Source organism: Thalia democratica, chromosome 5 (genome assembly GCF_965202585.1).
Source record: "Thalia democratica chromosome 5, ktThaDemo2.hap1.1, whole genome shotgun sequence".
Lineage (NCBI taxonomy): Eukaryota > Metazoa > Chordata > Thaliacea > Salpida > Salpidae > Thalia > Thalia democratica.
The window spans coordinates 61,408,339-61,428,224 of NC_139169.1; the positions used below are offsets into that span (position 1 = coordinate 61,408,339).

Below are 19,886 nucleotides of genomic sequence, written 5' to 3' on the forward strand. Positions count from 1 at the left end.
CATCATTTTATCTTTTACTGTTGTGTTTAGTCAAATAAAATGCAAAAGTTCGTAAATAATAAGTTAGTAGGAGTAATATCATACAAATCAAAACCAGCTTTTTTGAACTAACACAATTTAACAAAACCCTGAAGAATGTTTATACATTTTTTTTCTAAATTTGTTATTAGTTATATGTAAATTTAAAAGTACAAAAAAATACAAGAAATTATTCAAAAATAATGTTAGTTGAATATACACACACATACATTAATAAATATTTAGATGTTAATACATATATAAAATAAATATTCAACACTTTCTATACACTTAAAACAAGTATGTTTTTTATTATGGTAAAAGTTTTCTTTTTTGGGGGTTTTGTAAACTTTAGTGTCTTTTTAAATTTCTGTATTAGGTTTAATAAGGGTATTCAAAGATCAAAGTTTTCTAGGTACGCACTATTGCTCTATGTTCTAGTGGGTACCTAGGTTGCAGGTTACTGTAATACACTGCATTTTTTTTGCATATTACGGCTTAATACTCGAACATAAAACCGATTGTTTTTTAGTTTTAAACAAGCATAAAAATAATTGCAGCTGAATGCGTTGGTAAAATGTTTATTTTGACACCAATAAAAGCTGATTATGTGACAACAAGAGGATATTGTATTGCTCTTGGCGGTGACCTTGTTCAAGAAACTGTTGAAAATAAAAATCAACATCATCACAGGTATGAAAACTATTTTACATTTTTAGCTTAATTTTTTTTATATAAAAAACTTTTGTTTATTTTTTTGATTTAATAGTTTTTATTTTGTATATACTTTTAAAAGCATTCATATTTTTTTTTTAATACTTAAAACTCTGACCATTTGTGCTTAATTTGATATGAAAAATATTCTTTATTCTTGTAAATTATGAATGTTTACAACCTTAACTATCATTTTTGACAAGAATATTTAACTGATTTTTAATTAAATGATTTACCGAAATTTTTTTCCGTGCACCATGATGGCTTATTTTTGTCGTTCAATAAACTATATATACATATATATATATATATATGTAATTAATAAGTTATAACTTTTTTTAAAAGCCTACAATATTGCAGCCAGTTGAAAACTGTCTTTGATATAGGAGTAAACGCTGGTCAGGATTGGTTGTACATCGGAGTCACAGACGCATTCGAGGAAGGTAAATACACCTTCATATCAACAACCAAAGAGTTTGTTGAGGCCGAGACTATACTAAGAAAAACCGACGTTATTGGAGGCTCGGGTACAAAAGAAAACTGCTGCACTTCAGATGGGTCGTTTATAGGAGACGTGTCTTGTGATTTTAAGCTCTTTGGAGTTTGCGAGATTAACACAAACCTTTGTTAACAATTTTGAAACTTTAAATGTGTTAATTAATTTGAAACCAAATCATACACGTGTTTGTAATTTAAAACTATTAAATATAATAACGATAATATTTCAGGAGATGATAAAAGTTTCTTAATTAAGTTTTAAAATTTTATGAAATTTAATTTAATTATTTTTACGCAATAAAAACAGATATAACTAGTTATTTTTGAATTATTTTATTTGATTTCCTAGAAAAATTTTAAGTTTTTGAAAGGGTTAAGTTTTAATAGTATGTTATTTTTTTCCTAAACTAACTCGTTTTAAAACAAAGTTTTATATTTAAGTTCAAATGTTGACTCTAATTTTTCAGGTAGCTATCTAAATTGCACGAGCGTACAAAATTTCACGAGGGGACAAAATTGCACGAGTGCACAAAATTGCACGAAGATACTTTTGCACGAGGGGATAAAATTGTACGAGCGTACAAAATTTCACGAAGATACTTTTGCACGAAGGTTCACTTTTGCACGAGCAGACAATTTTGCACAGGGACAATTTTGCACGGTTTAAATTTTTCTTTATGTATTTTATATTTTTTTTACTAATTTTATTAATTTTTTTTCTTATTAGTTTTTAGCTATTAGTTTTTTTTTCTACCACTGTTACCCCTAAACCTTACCCTCGGTCGGTAGTTTATTTTGATATTTTTTGTTTTTTCTTAATTTTTTAATTTCCTAATTTTTAAAATTTTCTTTAAATTTCTTTTTATTATATCACTGTTACCCGAACCCTTACCCTCGGTCGGTAGCTTTTTTCAAATTTTTATTATTACTTCTTTTTTATTATAATTTATATTAGTTAATTTTTTATTTTTACTATCACTGTTACCCCTAACCCTTACCCTCGGTCAGTAACTTTTTTTCTTTTTTTATTTATTTAGTTATATTTAAGTGTTATTTTCTGTTTATTTTTCATTTTGTTTTTTTTTTCCGTATATTTTACTCTCGTGCAAAATTGACCCTTGGTGCAAAATCGTCTTCGTGCAATTTTTATCTCGGCAATTTAGCCCCCTTGTGCAATTTAGTAACCTCGTGCAATTTTTTCTTTGTGCAATTTAGTCCCCTCGTGCAATTTTGTCTTCGTGCAATTTAAATCCATTCCAAGATTTCAGGTTTACATATAAAATTATCATAAATTAAAATAAGTTAAAAAAAAAAAAGTTTATAAACAAATAACATTTTTGAGAAACATAGTTATTGATGTTATACTACAGGCTTATGAAATAATAAGGCATTAATGATTTGGTTTAAACCAAAATGAAATTTTTCAATAATTAGATATAGAAAGTTTATCATTAATAAGTTTAACTATTTTTTATATAACTGGATTTACTTTATATTTTACTCAAAAATAAAAGAAAGCATATTAGTTACTTCACACTGCACAAAGTATAAGTTTGTTCAAATTTGCATAAAACAGTATAAAGTATTACCTCTTTACTCTTTTCTTATTCGCATAAATAATCTTAAAAGCTTATATAAACAGTAAATGTTTCATATTAAGGTTTAGACCAAACTTATTTTTTTATTTTTCTTTAAACTTTACCATAATAACATGGGACACGCTCAGTTCCCACCTGCCAACCCTATCAAACCTGGGAACTGCTTACCGTTAGTGGTAATTAAAAACAAGCTTTTAAAAACTACGACCCACGAGCCAGGTCCAGCTCGTAAGCGTAATTTACGACCCATAAAGTACTTTTATCCAACTGGCTGGACAGTTACAACTTATTATTTAAACAAATGTCGCTAGACGCTTTAAAAGATCCGAGTGGTGATAACCGAAAAGTTTTTCCGTGCACCAGGTCCTATAGGACCAAATACTTTGAGCACTTTTTTTTGTCCTTCAAAAGACGTTAAATAGTAATATAACTAGTTTTATTATAAATTTGAATACAACATATATATAAAACAAAAGTTAAACTTTATAACAAAAACACCAATTTTTCAGTTTATGAAAATTTTATTTTTTGTAGTTCTATTGTTTTATTACACTACGAATCTAAACTTCTATATGTAAGTGTAAATAGAAATATGTTTAGTTTTTACCATCAAAAGTTTAAAATTAAAGTATGATGTTAGTTGTAATATTCAAATTTGATATTAATTCGATATTAATATACTAATATTCAGTGATAGAATGATTATCATTAAAAATGGACGATATTCAAAATTGGGTCAATAGCAAGCTATTAAGTTAATGAAACTAAAACTTCTATGTACTCTATCATTATTATTTATTATCAGTTAGCAGAAATAAAAGCATGAAAATGTACATCAACTTAGCGGGAGGTGGCGCATCTTGATAAAAAAATGTTGACATAAGATCATAAATCAGCTTATATCAAACTGACAACTTAAATATTACTTTTTTACATATTTTTCTTATTTAGTGCATTGATTTGTACTACAGTACTTGTTTTATAAATGTTTTTTTTTTTATAAAAGTTAAGTTGAGTTTATGATTCAATCACGTCTTAAAAAATTGTTAATTTTTTAATCATAATTTCAAATTAAAAAAAAATAGTCAAACTATTTGTATAAAATAATGATAAAATTTAATATAAAATTATTTCAGATAAATTAATTTTTAACCTTTTTTAAAGAAATTAAACCCATCTTTTAAGTGTCATCGTATTTACCATTAGAATTGTTTATTTTATTTTATAAGTTAAGCTAAACTTTTTTTAAAGGTCTAAAAAAGTTCTTTACTATTATTTTATACTTTTTAAAATTTTTTTATATATTTTCTTAGCATATATTTTCAATTTTTTGTTATTTTACATGTTTTCGAGTACATTTTAAATATATGTTTTAAAATTAATGTATTACTTAGTTGATTTGAGTTTTATTTTATTTTGTTTCTTTTTATCGTTTATTTTATTTGTTGAGGCTTGAGACTTTAAAAAACAAAAATTATTAGCTCATAATAGATTGTAAAAGTATGTACTGTACTACTTAATAACCGTAAATTTCTTTCTTTAACCAGGTCATTTATCGAACGTTTAAAGCTCTTTTCTTTTATCGTTCATTAAAAAAGGAAAATTTCAAAAGCACAATTTTTTAGTAAAAATTTAAAAAAATTAAATTATACACTAATTTTTAGGAGTAATTTTTATAGGTTAAGAAAAAAAACTATCAAAATATTTCTTATTATTTACCGCTTTATTAAATCTACCTTAAATGAAAAAAGAATGTCAAACATTAACAATAGTTTGTTTTGTTATTGATAGTACAGTTTTACAAAGATAAACACTTTAAATCATTTTTTATTATGTAAGCGACTAAATACTTCATTAGCTGGAAGGTAAAAAAAACAAGTATTTTGTAGTTTATTAATCTTACCACGAATTGGCACTAAAACTGACGTGTTGCATAATAAAAATGTTACCAATAATATTAATTTCATGAAGTTCTTTATTTTTATTATTTTACAAAATTGATAAGATTTGAGATTTTTCAAGGCGATTTTCATAATATTTAAGGGTGCTTAATTACGAAATAAGAAGTATATCAAATAAATAGTTATATTCATAAACGCTCCATACGAAGTGAAAATAAAAGTTTTAATAAAGCGTATATGCGAGCTCCTTGGTTAGAAAAAAAAACTTATATGCTAAATTAAATATTAAACAAGCATAGTTCATCAAAGTTGACCATTTGAAAAAAGCAAGCTAAAGGTATGTAAGTTGTAGTTGATTTTTTTTTCTAGTGTATACAAAAATCGATTCTTTTAATCTAATAGAAACTAGTAAAAACAAGTAAGAAAACTATTATTATTATCTGACAATTCTAATGAATCTATTATTTAGAAAAAGATATCTATAGCTATTTTAAATAGACGACTAATTACTATACTACTTAAGCTAAATAAAAAATAAAATAAATTCCTTGTTTTATTACTCATAAAAAATTTTACTATTATAAAAACTTTAAAATTAAGTCATTCAAAAGAAAATTTTTCCAATATTTCAGCAACATACATTTGCTGACTAACACTAAATATATCGACGACGAAGCCTACTTGAAACTAGTTATACGCTTAAATAAAAAACGCTTTATGAACTTAGTACTAGATTTAAAACTATTAGTTGACAAACAGTACTAAAAAATAAAAAATAAACGATTTAAATTCGCACAACTTATTAAAAATTTACCCCAATTGTTTGTATAAAGTATCTACAAACTATTTTTTTTCTAGATTAAAACAAATACCTTTTGCCTGAAATAGTTGATTTACTAAAACTCCCATAGAAATAAATTTGTTGTAAAGTTGTTATAAAGTTATGCAAAATGTAGTAAGGAAGTCATTGCTGACTAATTCAAACTTTAAGTTAATTAGTTGCAGTTTGTATTGTTAGAATTTAAAAAGCTACTAAAAAGTTTGAAAATGAGCTTTTTAAGACTTGAATATAATCAAATTTAACTGTAAAAAGTAACAACAAAACTAAAAGTTTCAATAAAAGTGTTACCTGCGCAAATGACTCTAACGAAAAACTTTATTAGTAAACTTTAACAAAAAAATAATTTTATTAAAGTGTGGTCAGTCGTTCTTTGTGTAATCATGACAACTTGAATTTTATGTCAACTTACAACTGATGTTTACATACGTAAAAAAAGGGTACGTATAAATGCACGAAAGAAGATTCTCATGACGCCTTCGCCTCTATTTAAGTGCCACACCAGCGCGAGATGCACAAATATGACGTCACAACGAGAAGCGCAGAATAGCAGCAGGAAATGACGGCACATGCAAGCGCCACTAGGTGGCAGAAGCGAGCACTTTCACTTGCACGCCAGCTTTGTTTTATTATTATTATCACAGCAGCAAGAGTTTGCGTTTTTTTCAGAGTTTTCTGCTTTGAATCTTTTTTCAAACGCTGTTAGTAGTTCAAGAATGAACTGGTGGTACTGGGAGATTCGGCAAGACTAAACTTTTTTGTTAATTACTGTAAAAATACATTTGGAGCAGTTTTTGTACTTTGTGTTTGTTTCAGTTAGTTCATAAACAATTAAAAAAGAATCACAACTAAAGAAAAAAACAATAGTAGCTTTATAATTTTTGGTTAACAAAATGAACAATTTATTTGATAACAATATATTTAGTTGCATTTAAAGACAATTTTAAAAGCTTTTTGTTTTCACAAATACTTAAAACAAAATGTTTGTAAAAATATTGAAAACATAGTATAAAGTTTGTTTTTGTTGTCGATGTTCTTGTGTTTTGAACTGAAGCACACAAAGTATATTTTTACTGTTTTTCTTCAAAAAAATGAAATCAAAAGTATAAACTTACTTTATTTTATTTTGTGCAAACATTAAGGTTCATACAAAGTGTTTGTTAACTAAACTATATTGTTAAAATTACAATAGCAGCGATAGCTGGACTTGTAAATTTATATTTCAAACAAAATAAATATAAATCGACTTAAATTAAGTAGAAGTATTAGCTACAAAAAGTGAAACTTTATTCTATATGAGAAAAAAAAAAGTTTTAAAGTGTAAAATTTTTAATGTTATAAATATGTTATCAGAAGTTTATAAAAATATTTTCAAAAAATTTTTCATTGTGCATGAGAATATTGACTAATTAATTACCACTATAGAAACTGTGATTTCTTTTTATTAAAGGTCAAGTGTTTTATAATTTGATATTAAAAGAAGTATAATTGGCATTTACTTCCTATACATACACTAATAAAACTTTGATGAAATAAAACTAAAATAGAACTTTGTGCTTTAGCTTCAGAATAATATTATTTTAATATAATTTAGTTAACATTAACTTATTGAAAAGCACTCAAATACAAAATATGTTATTAGTTTTATTTATTAGTATGTATAATATTGTTTTTACTTATTGCTAAGTTTGTATAAACTTCAACACATTTAAAGTTTTTTAAATTTGAAAGAAAAAGTGTTAAAACATTACAAACCAAAAGTTTATTCTTATCTAAGCTAGTTTGTAATAATAAACAAATGTTCGTAAGGTTTTAAATATAATTTACTTTTACTGGTAAACTTACTTCACAAAGAAAAACAAATAAGAAATAGCACTCTTTCTTAATACCTCATTAATATTTTAAGCATCAACTTTATTCTTTATAGATCTGAGGCTAGAGTGTGACTTAATAAGTTAATTTTGTAAGTTTGGTAAGACAAATTAACAACTAACTTTATAAGTTTACTTTTTCTGAAACTGCTTTTGTTTTTGAACATGTATGTATAAGCTGTGTTTTTTTATTAGATTAAACATTTAATTAAGTTTTTCCTTAAAAAACTTAGCTTTCATTAGTTAAACATTATTTATGAACTATTACCTTTAAAAATCACTGAAACTAAATAGTATTAAAGTCATTCATGAACGTCTTGTACTAAATAGGACTTTTTTGATTTTTTTATAATTATTTTCGTTAAGTTATGCTTTAATAAAAAAATAGTATTTTGTTTTAGTTTCTATCTTTTCTTTCAGATTACCCTTTAAATATAAGAGTTTTGATAAAATACTTATTTTCGTTTAACTTTCGATTTCCATCAAAATCTTACTTGATCGAATATTTATCTTCCTAATTAGAAGAAATGGGAAATACTACGTCTAACTCAACAAACATAGAACACATAACAAGCATTGAAGCTTTCAAAACAGTTAGTATAACTAAGTCTTATAAAACTTTACTTATTTCATTAATACTTAAAACTAACTTGTTTTTGTTTTATTTTACCCTATAGTTAATATGGTTACATCTACTATTATATAAAAATTCTATATTTCCTATTTGATATATGTGTTTTAAAGCTGCGGAAATGATAAACTTTAAAAGGGTTTTAAATTTTGAAAGTTAAGAGTTTAGATATTGTTCTTAAAATATAATTTTCTTTTTCTGAAGCGTAACACGGTCTTTAAATCGTCTTTTTGTCTTAAGAACATTTAATTAAAATATAATTTTGCATTTTATTCTTAGTTACTTAGCTTCAGTTAATTAGGTAGTTTTTAACTAAATGTTGGAGATTAGGGGTCGAAAATTCAGCGGGCGAGATCTATTAAAACGAATATACTTCAAAAATGTAAACAAATTCTTTATAATTTAGAAAGAGATATTAGTTGCTTAGCAAGTCAATTATCATCAACCTGAACACAGCTAATTAAATGGTTTATTTTGAAATTTGTTAAAACCGTTGTTTTTTACTAAAAATTTGTGCTCATAAGTTTTAGAAGAAATTTTAAAAGAAGTTGAGCAGTCAGCTACTGTTTAATAAACATGAAACGTTTTCGATTTCTTAACTGTAAAATGAAAAACCACACTGGAACTTAAGTAGTAAAATACGGTTTTAGGAGGTAATGTTTTAAAAAATAAACAGATAAAAAACAAAAACAAACAATGTTAATATCAAGATATTAAGTTACAACACAAATATATTGTTTAGATACTTTTTCGGGTTGAAATATCTTTTTAGATATTTTATGTAGGTAATTTCTATACAAAAACAAGACAGTTGTTTATTATTTTTCAAAACACTTTTAAAGGTTAGCGTAGTAACACGTAGGTGTATACGTGCTATTTGTCATTTAATAAAGTCATTATTAATTATGACACATTTATTACGCTCATATTTGTCATTTGACAATTTGCAGAATTAGTTATAAAGTTTAATCGTGATTTGTAAATTGATAAAACATTTTTTTATATTACATTCAAAAACTGAGGCAAAATCCATAAAAGCGTATTTTGTAAAAAAGTAAAGTTTATAATTTAAAAAATTTTCTTAATACATTTAATAAGTGTAAACTAACCTATTTATAGACAACGTACTATTGTTCCTATTTTTGCAACGTAAGTTTTATTTACTTATATATCTTACAAATAAACAAACGCAACAGAAACTCGAGCTGGAACATGACTCTGTATCAACTAAGAAGCGTTCTATTTTCTTCGGAGGATTTCCTTGGAAGAAACTGGCAGAGAACACCCGCAAGTCGAAACACAGCAAGTCCCAGAAGGTTTGAAGACCGTTTTTTGTACACAGACTTAATTAAATTTTGACAACTGAGCTGCCTTTGACCTTGGTAATGAAGCCTCTTAGGTAAACCCAAATTTAAAAGCGTGCTTGTTAGAAAAAATTCCAACTTTGCTTTATATTTAAGCCAAAAGTATTTCTGTTTAATGGTTATAAAAAAATCAACTATGCTTTGGAGTTTAATAATATTACTTGATATATTAGAAACTTAAAAAATAAGTTGTTGTAATAACAAATAGGTTGAAGAAAGCTATCTGTAATTGTTAGAGTAAAGTTTTAAATTACAAATCACTTTTTTTGTGTATAAAGTTAGATAGTTAGTACTAAACTTCGTTATGTATATTGTACTTTGATTTGCAAGAAAGGTCAGTTAAATTCCTTTTTATTTACATGTTCCTAAATAGTTCATTAAACTATAACTACAAACTTATTATGTGAACAAAAATTAAAAGAATGTTTCACATTTTCTTTTGAAAGCATCGTGAAAAAGTTTAGTTATTGGAAAACCGGAAAACTTTTATCGATCGGAAAATACCAGAAGAAAAAGTTATATCAATAAGTTTTGCTTGTTTTTACACTTTGTGTGTCTACTGTCAAGTACTTTAGATTTTTTAAAACGTTTTACCATGAAGCTTTTTAAAATAAGCAAGATACCGGTTTTAATTAAAATGATTCTTACAATATTTTCAATATCACACTTTTAATAGGTCAACAGGATGTAGGTATTTTAGTATTAAAACTCACAACAGAGCTGTTATTTACAAACTAGAAAACACTCATGTAAGCAATCGCACGTACTAACCTGAACAAAAAAATACACTAAAAGACTACGTGTTAGCACACTATTTTAAAGTCAATGTTATTGGTTATAAATATACTTCAGAGCGTACACTGGTGTTTGTTTGTATGAACACGCGAGAAAACTCGAAAGTGCTTAATAATAAATGAACTGACGCACTAGTGCATAAGTTACTGCTTGCTTGCTTGTGTAAAAAAAAGAATTTTGTCATACGTTTTTTATTATTATTTCGTAAATTACACCACAATATTTGAAAATTTGGCTTGCTTGGGGCTTATTGTTTTGTAATAAACGTAAGTTACAAGTTTCTTAGCTCATTTACACTTTGTTGGTTACTTATAAATTTTACTTGTTTTTTTTTGATATTTTTATATAAATAGTTTAAAAATTAACAAACAATTAACAGCTACAATCAAAAGTTTTTAACCCAAAAATATTTTTTGAAAAAAAACATAATGGATAATATAAACTTTGACTAAAACCGACAAAAATTCATAAGGATTATTTAGATTAAAACTAGTTAAATTTATTTAGATTTTTTATTGATTTTAACTGATCAAACTAAATTTTAAAAACACGTAATTTTTTTGAGTAAATCATGCTTATTTTACAAAAGCAAAAATAAAACGTGTTTCTTGAAACATGATACTTTAACATATAAACTTATACCTTATAATAAATATGTAGGTGTAACGCAAGTGTTATTTTACTGAAATGCTCAAATAGCATGCAAGCCTACTAGTTGCAACCTGTTAAGAGAATTATTTATAGAAAAATGATGATGTATTATATAACTTAAGTGTGAAAAAACACTGCGGTATGCACCAAGCCTTTTTGTCCAAAAAAAGACAATTATGAAATCCCTGTTGGTAGTTGGCAAATACTAAACTGTGTTTTAATTATCTTCTGGTTTAAAAACCTTTGATGAACAAAGTCATTTAATTAAATAAAAAATTTAATGAAATTTAGCAAGAGTATACATAAACAGTGAAGCTTCAGTAACAGCTCTTCCTAAAAAAGTTCTCTAAAGTATATGAAATAATTAAAAAAGCACATTTAACTTGAATTGAAATTTTTTACTTTTAAAATATATTTAAAAGTTTTTGTGTATTACTTAACTTAGCTTTTTTACTCTTAATATAGTTTGTAAGCTGCAAATGTAATTTTAAAAAAATCATCAATTTTTAAGTAAGTAAGTATCCTTAAAATTCTAAACACTTATGTTCAAATATAAACAGCAGTTAAAAAATACATAAAACGAATACTGCTTTCCTTGCCATCTGCATTGTTTTTTTAACATTGTTTTTTATTATTTCCACTTTTAACACTTACAAACAACTAACAACAGATAAAACCGGAGTACGAGAGCTCGGAGGCTAGCAAGCTGAAGAAGGAGCAGGAAGCGAAAAACATCTTCCACATTTCCACCAAAAACGACAAGTATGACGTCATAAGGGACGGGGGGCGCAAGGAGGTGCACCACAAGCAGTACAAGAGCGAGCTGGCGCCCGTCAACCCCGACAACGACGTGCCCGTTGCGAGGGCGACCCGACCGAGGAAGGTGGTCATACAGGCGTCCACCTCGGAACTGCTGAGGTGCCTCGGGGAGTTCGTGTGCGATCGGTGCAAAGAAGTGGACGATCTGAAGGCCAACGACGTGGTCGGGTGGCTGAGACAAGTGGACAGGTACGGAACAATTATATTTTTAGTTATAGTTAAAACGCAGCATTTAAACGATTTATTCAAAGTTACTTTTAAATTAATTTTGAATTAATAAATGCTTTACTAAGTTATGTTTATACATATTTTTTTGTATGAAATATATTCTCGCCAAGCAAATTGGTTTTTTAAGGGCATAAACGAGCTAGTGTATGACGTAATTTCTAGAATTCGAACATCGTAACACAGGTCGCTGATCCAGCAGGGCTGGCAGGAGGTGAAGTTCATCATGCCCTCCTCGGTCGTCTTCACCTACATGCTGTGCCGCGAGTGCGTGCCCAAGACCGCAAAGTCGAGGTACGAGGTGAAGTGCCACGTTCTCACCTGCTTGTACATCGCCTACTCGTACATGGGCAACGAGATCTCCTACCCGCTCCGGCCCTTCCTGATGGAGACCCACGACAGGTACACGTTCTGGGAGCGGTGCTGCGTGGTGATGGCCCGGATGTCGGGCAAGATGCTGAGGATCAACTCGGAGACGCACCTCTTCACTTCCACCTTCAGGGAGCTGATCCTGTACTCGAAGAGCCTGCCGCCGCCGCCTCAACACCGCAAACGTGCAGTGAATAAGTAAAAAAAAACTTGTTGGAATTTATAAATTAAAGACTAACGGATTTTCCTGTTGTGGTTCATTAAAAAGTTGAAATTTGTTTAATAGGTACTGGCGTGGCAGGCTTGACTGTGTAAAAATGAGTTTGCACTGACTTCTGACAAAATTAAGGGGTTAGAGATAAAATATATTTCAATCTGTACATTTTTAGATAAAAGTAACTTTTATTAATATACGCTGAGAAGCTTCAATTAAGTTGTATTTTGTAAAACCTTTTTTACGTACTTACATATTAAATATTGTGCTCTTAAAAACTTAGTTTTTTGCTTGAAATACTTGAAAAAAATGAAAATTTGTTAGTAAATATCATTAAAATGCATTGTTTTGTTGGCTGCTAAACGAAGGAAGCTGCTTGTCTGCACAAAATCCTTGCCAAAGCTTTTTTTATATGGATCTAGAAAATATTTGAAAAACTAAAACTAATTGCTTTTTGTAAATAGGTTCAGTCATTTGCAATATGATGTGTCGTTTTTGTTTTGGTGAAAATGTGCAATATAGGTTAGACTGGGTTTTTAGTTGGCTAAACATTCCAAAAGTTTACTATTGCATGCTTGAATTTTTTGTTTTATACACAATGCTAAACTTGTAATATTTTATCAAGCCAGACTCAAATCTACTTTGAAAAAAGTCAGCCGCAATAAGTTTTAGTTATAAACATTATTTTTTTCGAAAACTGAACATACAATAACTTCATAGTATAAATTTTGATTAGTTTTTTTTTTGACAATCTGTAAAATATTTTATTTAGTAAGTAGAGCTTGTAATTTTAAATTTAAGCCTTTATTTTTTATGTATAATGAAAACTTTTTATGTTCAATTTTTGAGTTGTATGAACACTTAAATTGTTTGACTTTTGTTTTTGATAATTTGTTCATGGTACGTAAACCACATTTTGTATATCTTTTACTATTTTTACACAAAACTGCCTTTAAAATAAATTCGTAACAAAAATAAAACGAATGTGGTATTTTTTACTTATTGTATTGATAACTGACAATCATCTTTGAGTTGAAACAGCAGAAAAATTTACAAAAAGAGATTAGAATTTTTCGATGATGAATAATTGATAAGGGAATTTCTATTTGCATTCAGAGCCATATAATTTATCTCTTCTCAACTTTATAGGGAATTTCACAATGAAATGCAATTTTATATATTTATTTTAAAGTGCTTTGATGTGTAAACAGAGTTAATTCTCATATTTTGCAAAATTTAAATTTAAAACAATAATGATAAAATGGTTTTATTGATTGTTTGTGTTGACTGTAAGTTTTTAAGTTCTTGAAAACCATTGATATCGTGACTACAACTTATTTCAATCTCAAATGGAATGCTTTTTAAATGAAGGCAGTCTTAAAAAATAAAATAATATTTTTAGACAGAACTCTAAGTTGTAAGCTAATTACTAAGAATTAAACTGTTTGTTGGGTAAAAAAAGTTTAAACAGCATTTTTGTTCAACAAAAAAATAAAACCTTTAAAAATTATAAAATTTGAGAAAAATTTATTTCGATGCACAAACTGGTTAGATTACTTTCTTATTTCAGCAAAAACTCAAGCTCGAGAAAGCAAAAATTTCAGTCTATAATGTTAGAAAGGGCAAAACTTTACGAATTAAATGTTAAGTGCTAGTTTATTAATTAACACTGATTTGAGACTCTTTAAGAAACAAATAATTGCAAAAAAAACTTTAATAAACACCTTTACCCGTAAGTCTAAAAGTAACATACTTTTGCTAATTAAAGTAACCTCTCGCTTATTTACGCACGTTGTGTCCACAGAAAAAGTGCTTAAAGATATGAGAGATCGTAAAGATACGAGAGGTACCAAATATATTTACTATAATGGCTGTTTTTCGATAATGCTTCTAGTTAAAAGCATACTGGGGACTTTTCCACTTATAACAATTTGTTTATTTTGTTTATATATATATAAAAACAAAAGATAAAACTATACTTGTATTAAAAAAAACGAATTTAAGTTTATATAAAATAATAATACTTGTAGAAAATTTTTATTAATTTTAATAATAAGTAGATTTTATCTTTTTCTTTATTTATATGTGACTTATTTGATACTTAACGTTTACATTGTATTCTAGTTAGCAAATTCAATTTATAATTAAGCATTAGTTTACAATTAAATAAACACTTTTACAATTGAAAAAATGGTGAGGTGTCTATATTAAAATTTGTTTCTATAGCCTTTTACAAAAAAATGTATTTGGTGCTGTAACGGATTTCTTCTTTTAAACAAAAATAAATAAAATATAAGAAAAATGTTGGATTAACAGTACTGGTGACCATTATGAAGAATTGAAGGCAACGTGCGAAAAATTTCAACGCTTGCTGTGTTACAGAAGATAAACTTAAACTAAAAAAAAAAGCGTCAAATGAAAATTAGTGATATTTTTAATAAAAAAACAATTGAGATTTGTTTTAAGTGTAAGCTCTTTATTTATTAAGTATCACTGCTACTTTTTACTAGGAAGTTTTATTTGATTTATTTTTTAGATGTTTGTTCATATACAGGGCAAGAGTGCTGTATTATTTATTTGTGTTTTAAAATTTCATTATTTCATTATACTTTCATTATTTAACACAGTCATATTTCTTTTAGAATTTTAACTTAATTTCTTATTATTAACAAAATTGCTGATATACTAACAACTATATGTTTTTCAATTAGTCAAGGAACATAAGTTTACAAAGTCTAAATTTATAGAGAGGTGAGCTAGCATTTAAAAACATACTTTTAATTAAAAATATATAATAAACCTAATTTGTGTAATATTTAAAAAAAATACTTTTTAAGTTTTTAGAATTCTAAAATGCGTAACTAAACGAGAGTGCGTAACGTCACGAGTGCGTAAAGATGCGAGAGGTTACTGTATACCGAAACTTGATATTTAACTAGCATAAAACTAAACAATTGTTTATTTCAAAATTTTTGCATATTTAAGCTTTCCTTATTTTGTCTATTAGATATTAAATAGCAAACTAGTTTTGGAAAAATTAATATATATTTAGATTTTCCATTATAAAAGATGTTATTTATTTTCCATTTAATTGTTTAAAGTTTTTTTCTAAGCTCTAAATACCACAGTCAAGTACAAAACTTTATTCAACTACAAGAAAAAATTAGAACGGGTCACTTTTGCACGAGGGGACACTTTTGCACGGCGACTCTTTTGAACGAGCGTCACTCTAGCACGAGAGGACACTTTTACACGGCGACTCTTTTGCACGGAGGGTCACTTTTGCACGAGGGGACACTTTTGCACGGTCATCACTTTTGCACGCAGGATCTTTTTTGCACCGCGTCATTTTTGCACGGCGACATTTTTACACGTAAAAACTTTTTCACGACGTTATATTTGCATGGCGAAATTTTTGCATAGGTTCACTTTTGCACAGCGTTATATTTTCACGGATATACTTATGAAGTGCGAAAATTTTAATTAATCAGTCAATTTTGAACGGAATTTCACTTTTGCACGCTTCTAATTTTTATTTTCCAAAATAAAAACTTAAAAAGACTATATATTTATTTTTTGTTAACTTAAGTAATATTCGCTTTTAAACGCAAGTTGTTTTGAATGAATAAAACAAGGTAGTTTTTTAATGAAATTTTAATGTAGAGTTTTTATAAACTTATTCTTTCAAGAATTTATTTTACAACTAAGTTTTAGTCAAAGACCTCGTCAATGTTTAAATAAAGTTCTTAAATAAAAGTTTTAATTTTAAGTTTCACGTAAAACAATATAATAACGTACCACAATTCATAAATTCATATTTATAATCTTAACTTAAATAAATTAGATGAATAAACATTTTCTAATTTTAAATAAAAACAATTTTGAATACTTTAAACAAAAATAATCTCAATCTCGTTAATTTTTAAACATAAAGATAGACTTAGTTTAGTAAGGTTTTAAAACACAAGTCTTGGGTATTATTTTTTACTTATATTATTTTGATGTTAAAATTAACATTATATAGTGGTAAAACAAATATTTTTAATCTATTTTAATTTTAAACAATTGTTAAATTAAAAAAAAAGAGTTTATTAATTTATGAAGCGTAAATGCATTTTAGATTCTTTTTGATGTTTATTTATTTATTTTTTTAAATTTAGCGTGAGAATAAAAAGAACAATAAAATAGCGCATTTTTCATGATTTAAACTTGGATTATTTCATTACTACAATGTTGCATGATCATTTAGAGAGTAACATTTGGAAGTTTGAACTTATGTTCAAAGAAAATATGCCATATTATTCTTCAACCGCTGCAATATTTCAATAATAAGGCTTGGCAGAATTCTTTTTTTTTTATCGGTCAGTTGAAATATGGAACAAACTACCAAATGAATTAGTTTTTTGCAAAATATTTAAAGAATTTCGATTAAAGTTAAAAAAGTTTTATCTGAATTATATTTGTGTTAGTAAAATTAATAAGTAATTTTTATCAACCGTTGATTTAATTTAAATATTTTGCTTAGCTTATAGTTCAATTTTATTAACATCACCTTTACTCTATTAACAATGAATCATTTTTCAATGTATTCTATGATTATTTATCTTACCAGTCTATTGTTAATGTCCTTGGAGCGTTAGGTTTTTATTTTGTTGTTAGTCAATGCATTTAAATACTTGATGTTGATCGTTCTACATCAAAGCGTAAATAATTATAATTTTGTGGTAAAAATTTTGCTTTTTAGTTAACCTATAAATTTTATATCAAATTATTTTTTATCTTTATTTTAATAAATAAACTATTTGTGTTAACTTTATTTTTTCTTTATGTGTCTTTCAGTTTAAGTGGTCTAGGTTTTGATGCCTAGGTCCATAACATGGACAATAAACTTTCAACCGTTTAGTAAAATATATAAAAAGGCAAAGTTGTTAATTAATATATTAAAGTTCAAAATAAACAAGAACAATTTACTTACACTTAAAATATTTTTTTATCCTAGTTTCTTAATAAATTAATTTTTTTTTTCCTGGTATGAATCTTTTAAAAGTAATTTTATTTTATCCGTTCGTTAGTTTGTTTCTAACATTAACTTTTACTGTTTAACATTTGCCGTTTAAACGTTTTACATTTTTTGCCTTTAATATAAGTATGTTATAAAATTTTAGTCTTCAGTTTCTTTTTATTTACAGATTTTTTACTAGCTAAAAATCGTTTTACCAAAATGCAAAATTGATGTTCTGTGCAAAAAAGTCATCGTGCGAAAAAGTTGCTGTGCAAAAATTTCATCGTAAAAATGTGACGTTGTGCAAAAGTATCGTTGTGCAACAATGATACAGTAAAAAATTGTCATCGTGAAAAAATGTCGCCGTGCAAAAGTTTCCCTCGTGCAAAAGTGTCCCCACGTGCAAAAGTGACCCTCCGTGCAAAAGTGTCCCCTCGTGCAAAAGTGACCCTCCGTGCAAAAGTGACACCCACCCAGAAAAAATACAACAAAAAATTACTTTAAACTTACTTGATACTATTTCAAAAATATATAGAAGAATTTTTTATCTTTAGTCCAAAAAAAGTTGCCTCAATTAAGCGGAAACGCAAACAACTTATCATTAAATTTTCAAAAACTATCTCAAAGCTGTTCAAACTTTAAGCTAATTTATAAACATTTTTCATTTTATACTTGAATAAGCTTTTCATACATGATAAAGTGCGTGGCACAGAATTTTAATAATTCAAAAGTCTAAATAAATCCCAATTATAAACACTGTTTTCCACTTATGATAACAAAGTTTACCAACATAATACTAATATTTTATGATAAAAAAGAGTCTATAATTTTAAGACGATTATAAAGCATGCTTATATGTTTGACGTATACCTTTTATTACCACTATTTAGTATAGAGACACACAAAAATACTTACAGCGGTTTTATTATTTAAAATTATACTACCTGCATCGGTTTTTGACAACATCAAGTTTTAATGAACTTGCTGTCTATAAAAACATGTTTAAAAATTGTACTTGAAAATTACAAGTCGCCGAGTTATTCGAAGTTTAAATAAAACTAATAAACAACTATTAAATAAAAAAAAGAAAACAGATAACTCAAATACAAAATTAACAAGTTGTTTCTCGCATACATTCGTCCTAAGTTGGAATATGACACACCAATCTGGTCTCCGTACTTTAAAAAAGATATTAACCATATAAAATCCGTCCAAATAAAATATTCCAGATTAATCTTCAACCGCTGCAATATTTCTTATACTTCTTACCTTGATAGACTAACAAAACTTAATATTAAGTCTTTAGAATACAGAAGACTTGAGTTTGACCTCAATACTTTTTGAAACTAATTAGTGGTAAAACTACAAATAATAAACAATCAATTTTTGAATCTTGTAAAAACAATTACTTTTTAGAGAAACAGCAAAAAAAAACTTACATACAACATTATTATATAATGATGCTTGGCATAGTCTATTTTTATAAGTCAGTTGAAATATAGAACAAACTTTCAAATGAATAAGTTTCTTGCATGGAAGTTAAAGAATTTCGACTAAAGTCATAAAAAATTGATTAAAGTAAAATGTTTGTTAGTAAAATTCATGAGCAATTTTTTTCAACCGTTGATTTTATGTTAAAATTTAGATTAATCCATAGTTCGATTTTATTAGAAGCGCCTTTCCTCTATAAATGCTGAGTCCTTTTTTCAATGTGTTCTATGAATACTTATCTGGCTAGTTTATTCTTAATGTGCTTAGGGCTTTGAGTTTTTTATTTTTGTTGTTAGTCAATGTATTTAAGTACTTGATATTTTTTTTCACAACTTTCTGTACCTTAATTCTGAAATTGTACGTTTTCAATTGTATTGATTATGCCTTGGCAAGGTGATATAAGTAAATGAAGAAACAATCGGTTTAACAAATGGGCAGAAACAAATGTTGATATTCATGAGCGGTATATCTGGTTGACGTTTGTTGAAGAAAAAAAAGTGTCTTAAACTTTTATAGCTGTTTTGTTTTTTGAAATTCTAGTGTGTTCTAATCCTAAATGACTTGGATAAAATTGATCATATTTTGATGTTAGAAGTTAGTGATTCACTAAGATGCTGAATTTGGCAACAAAATCGCTGAATGAAAGACTTGAGCGTCCCAGTATGTTTTTATGAAATTTGCAGAAAAGAGGTTCTATTGGTGAGAAGCTAGAAGTTGATGCTTAAATTGAAAATTGTGTAATTCTTTTTACTATTGTTGGATCTAACCGATCATTGAAAATAACAATGATTAAATTACTTACAAAAACCTTGTACATCAAAACGTAAATAAGTTAATAAGTATAATCTTGTGTGTTAAAAATTTGGCTTTTCGAATAATCTATAAAT

At 26.8% G+C, this 19,886-nt stretch overlaps 1 protein-coding gene across 1 annotated transcript; it reads left to right on the forward strand.

The window, feature by feature from the left end:
• The first annotated feature begins 7,880 nt into the window (after positions 1 to 7,880).
• On the forward strand, positions 7,881 to 13,434 carry LOC145835850 (cyclin-dependent kinase 5 activator 1-like). Its single transcript, XM_082943588.1, has 4 exons — positions 7,881 to 8,031; positions 9,266 to 9,385; positions 11,550 to 11,887; positions 12,110 to 13,434. The coding sequence occupies exons 1-4, from the start codon at positions 7,966 to 7,968 to the stop codon at positions 12,492 to 12,494; spliced, it is 909 nt and encodes a 302-aa protein (XP_082799714.1). The 5' UTR covers positions 7,881 to 7,965; the 3' UTR covers positions 12,495 to 13,434.
• Positions 13,435 to 19,886: the final 6,452 nt, after the last annotated feature.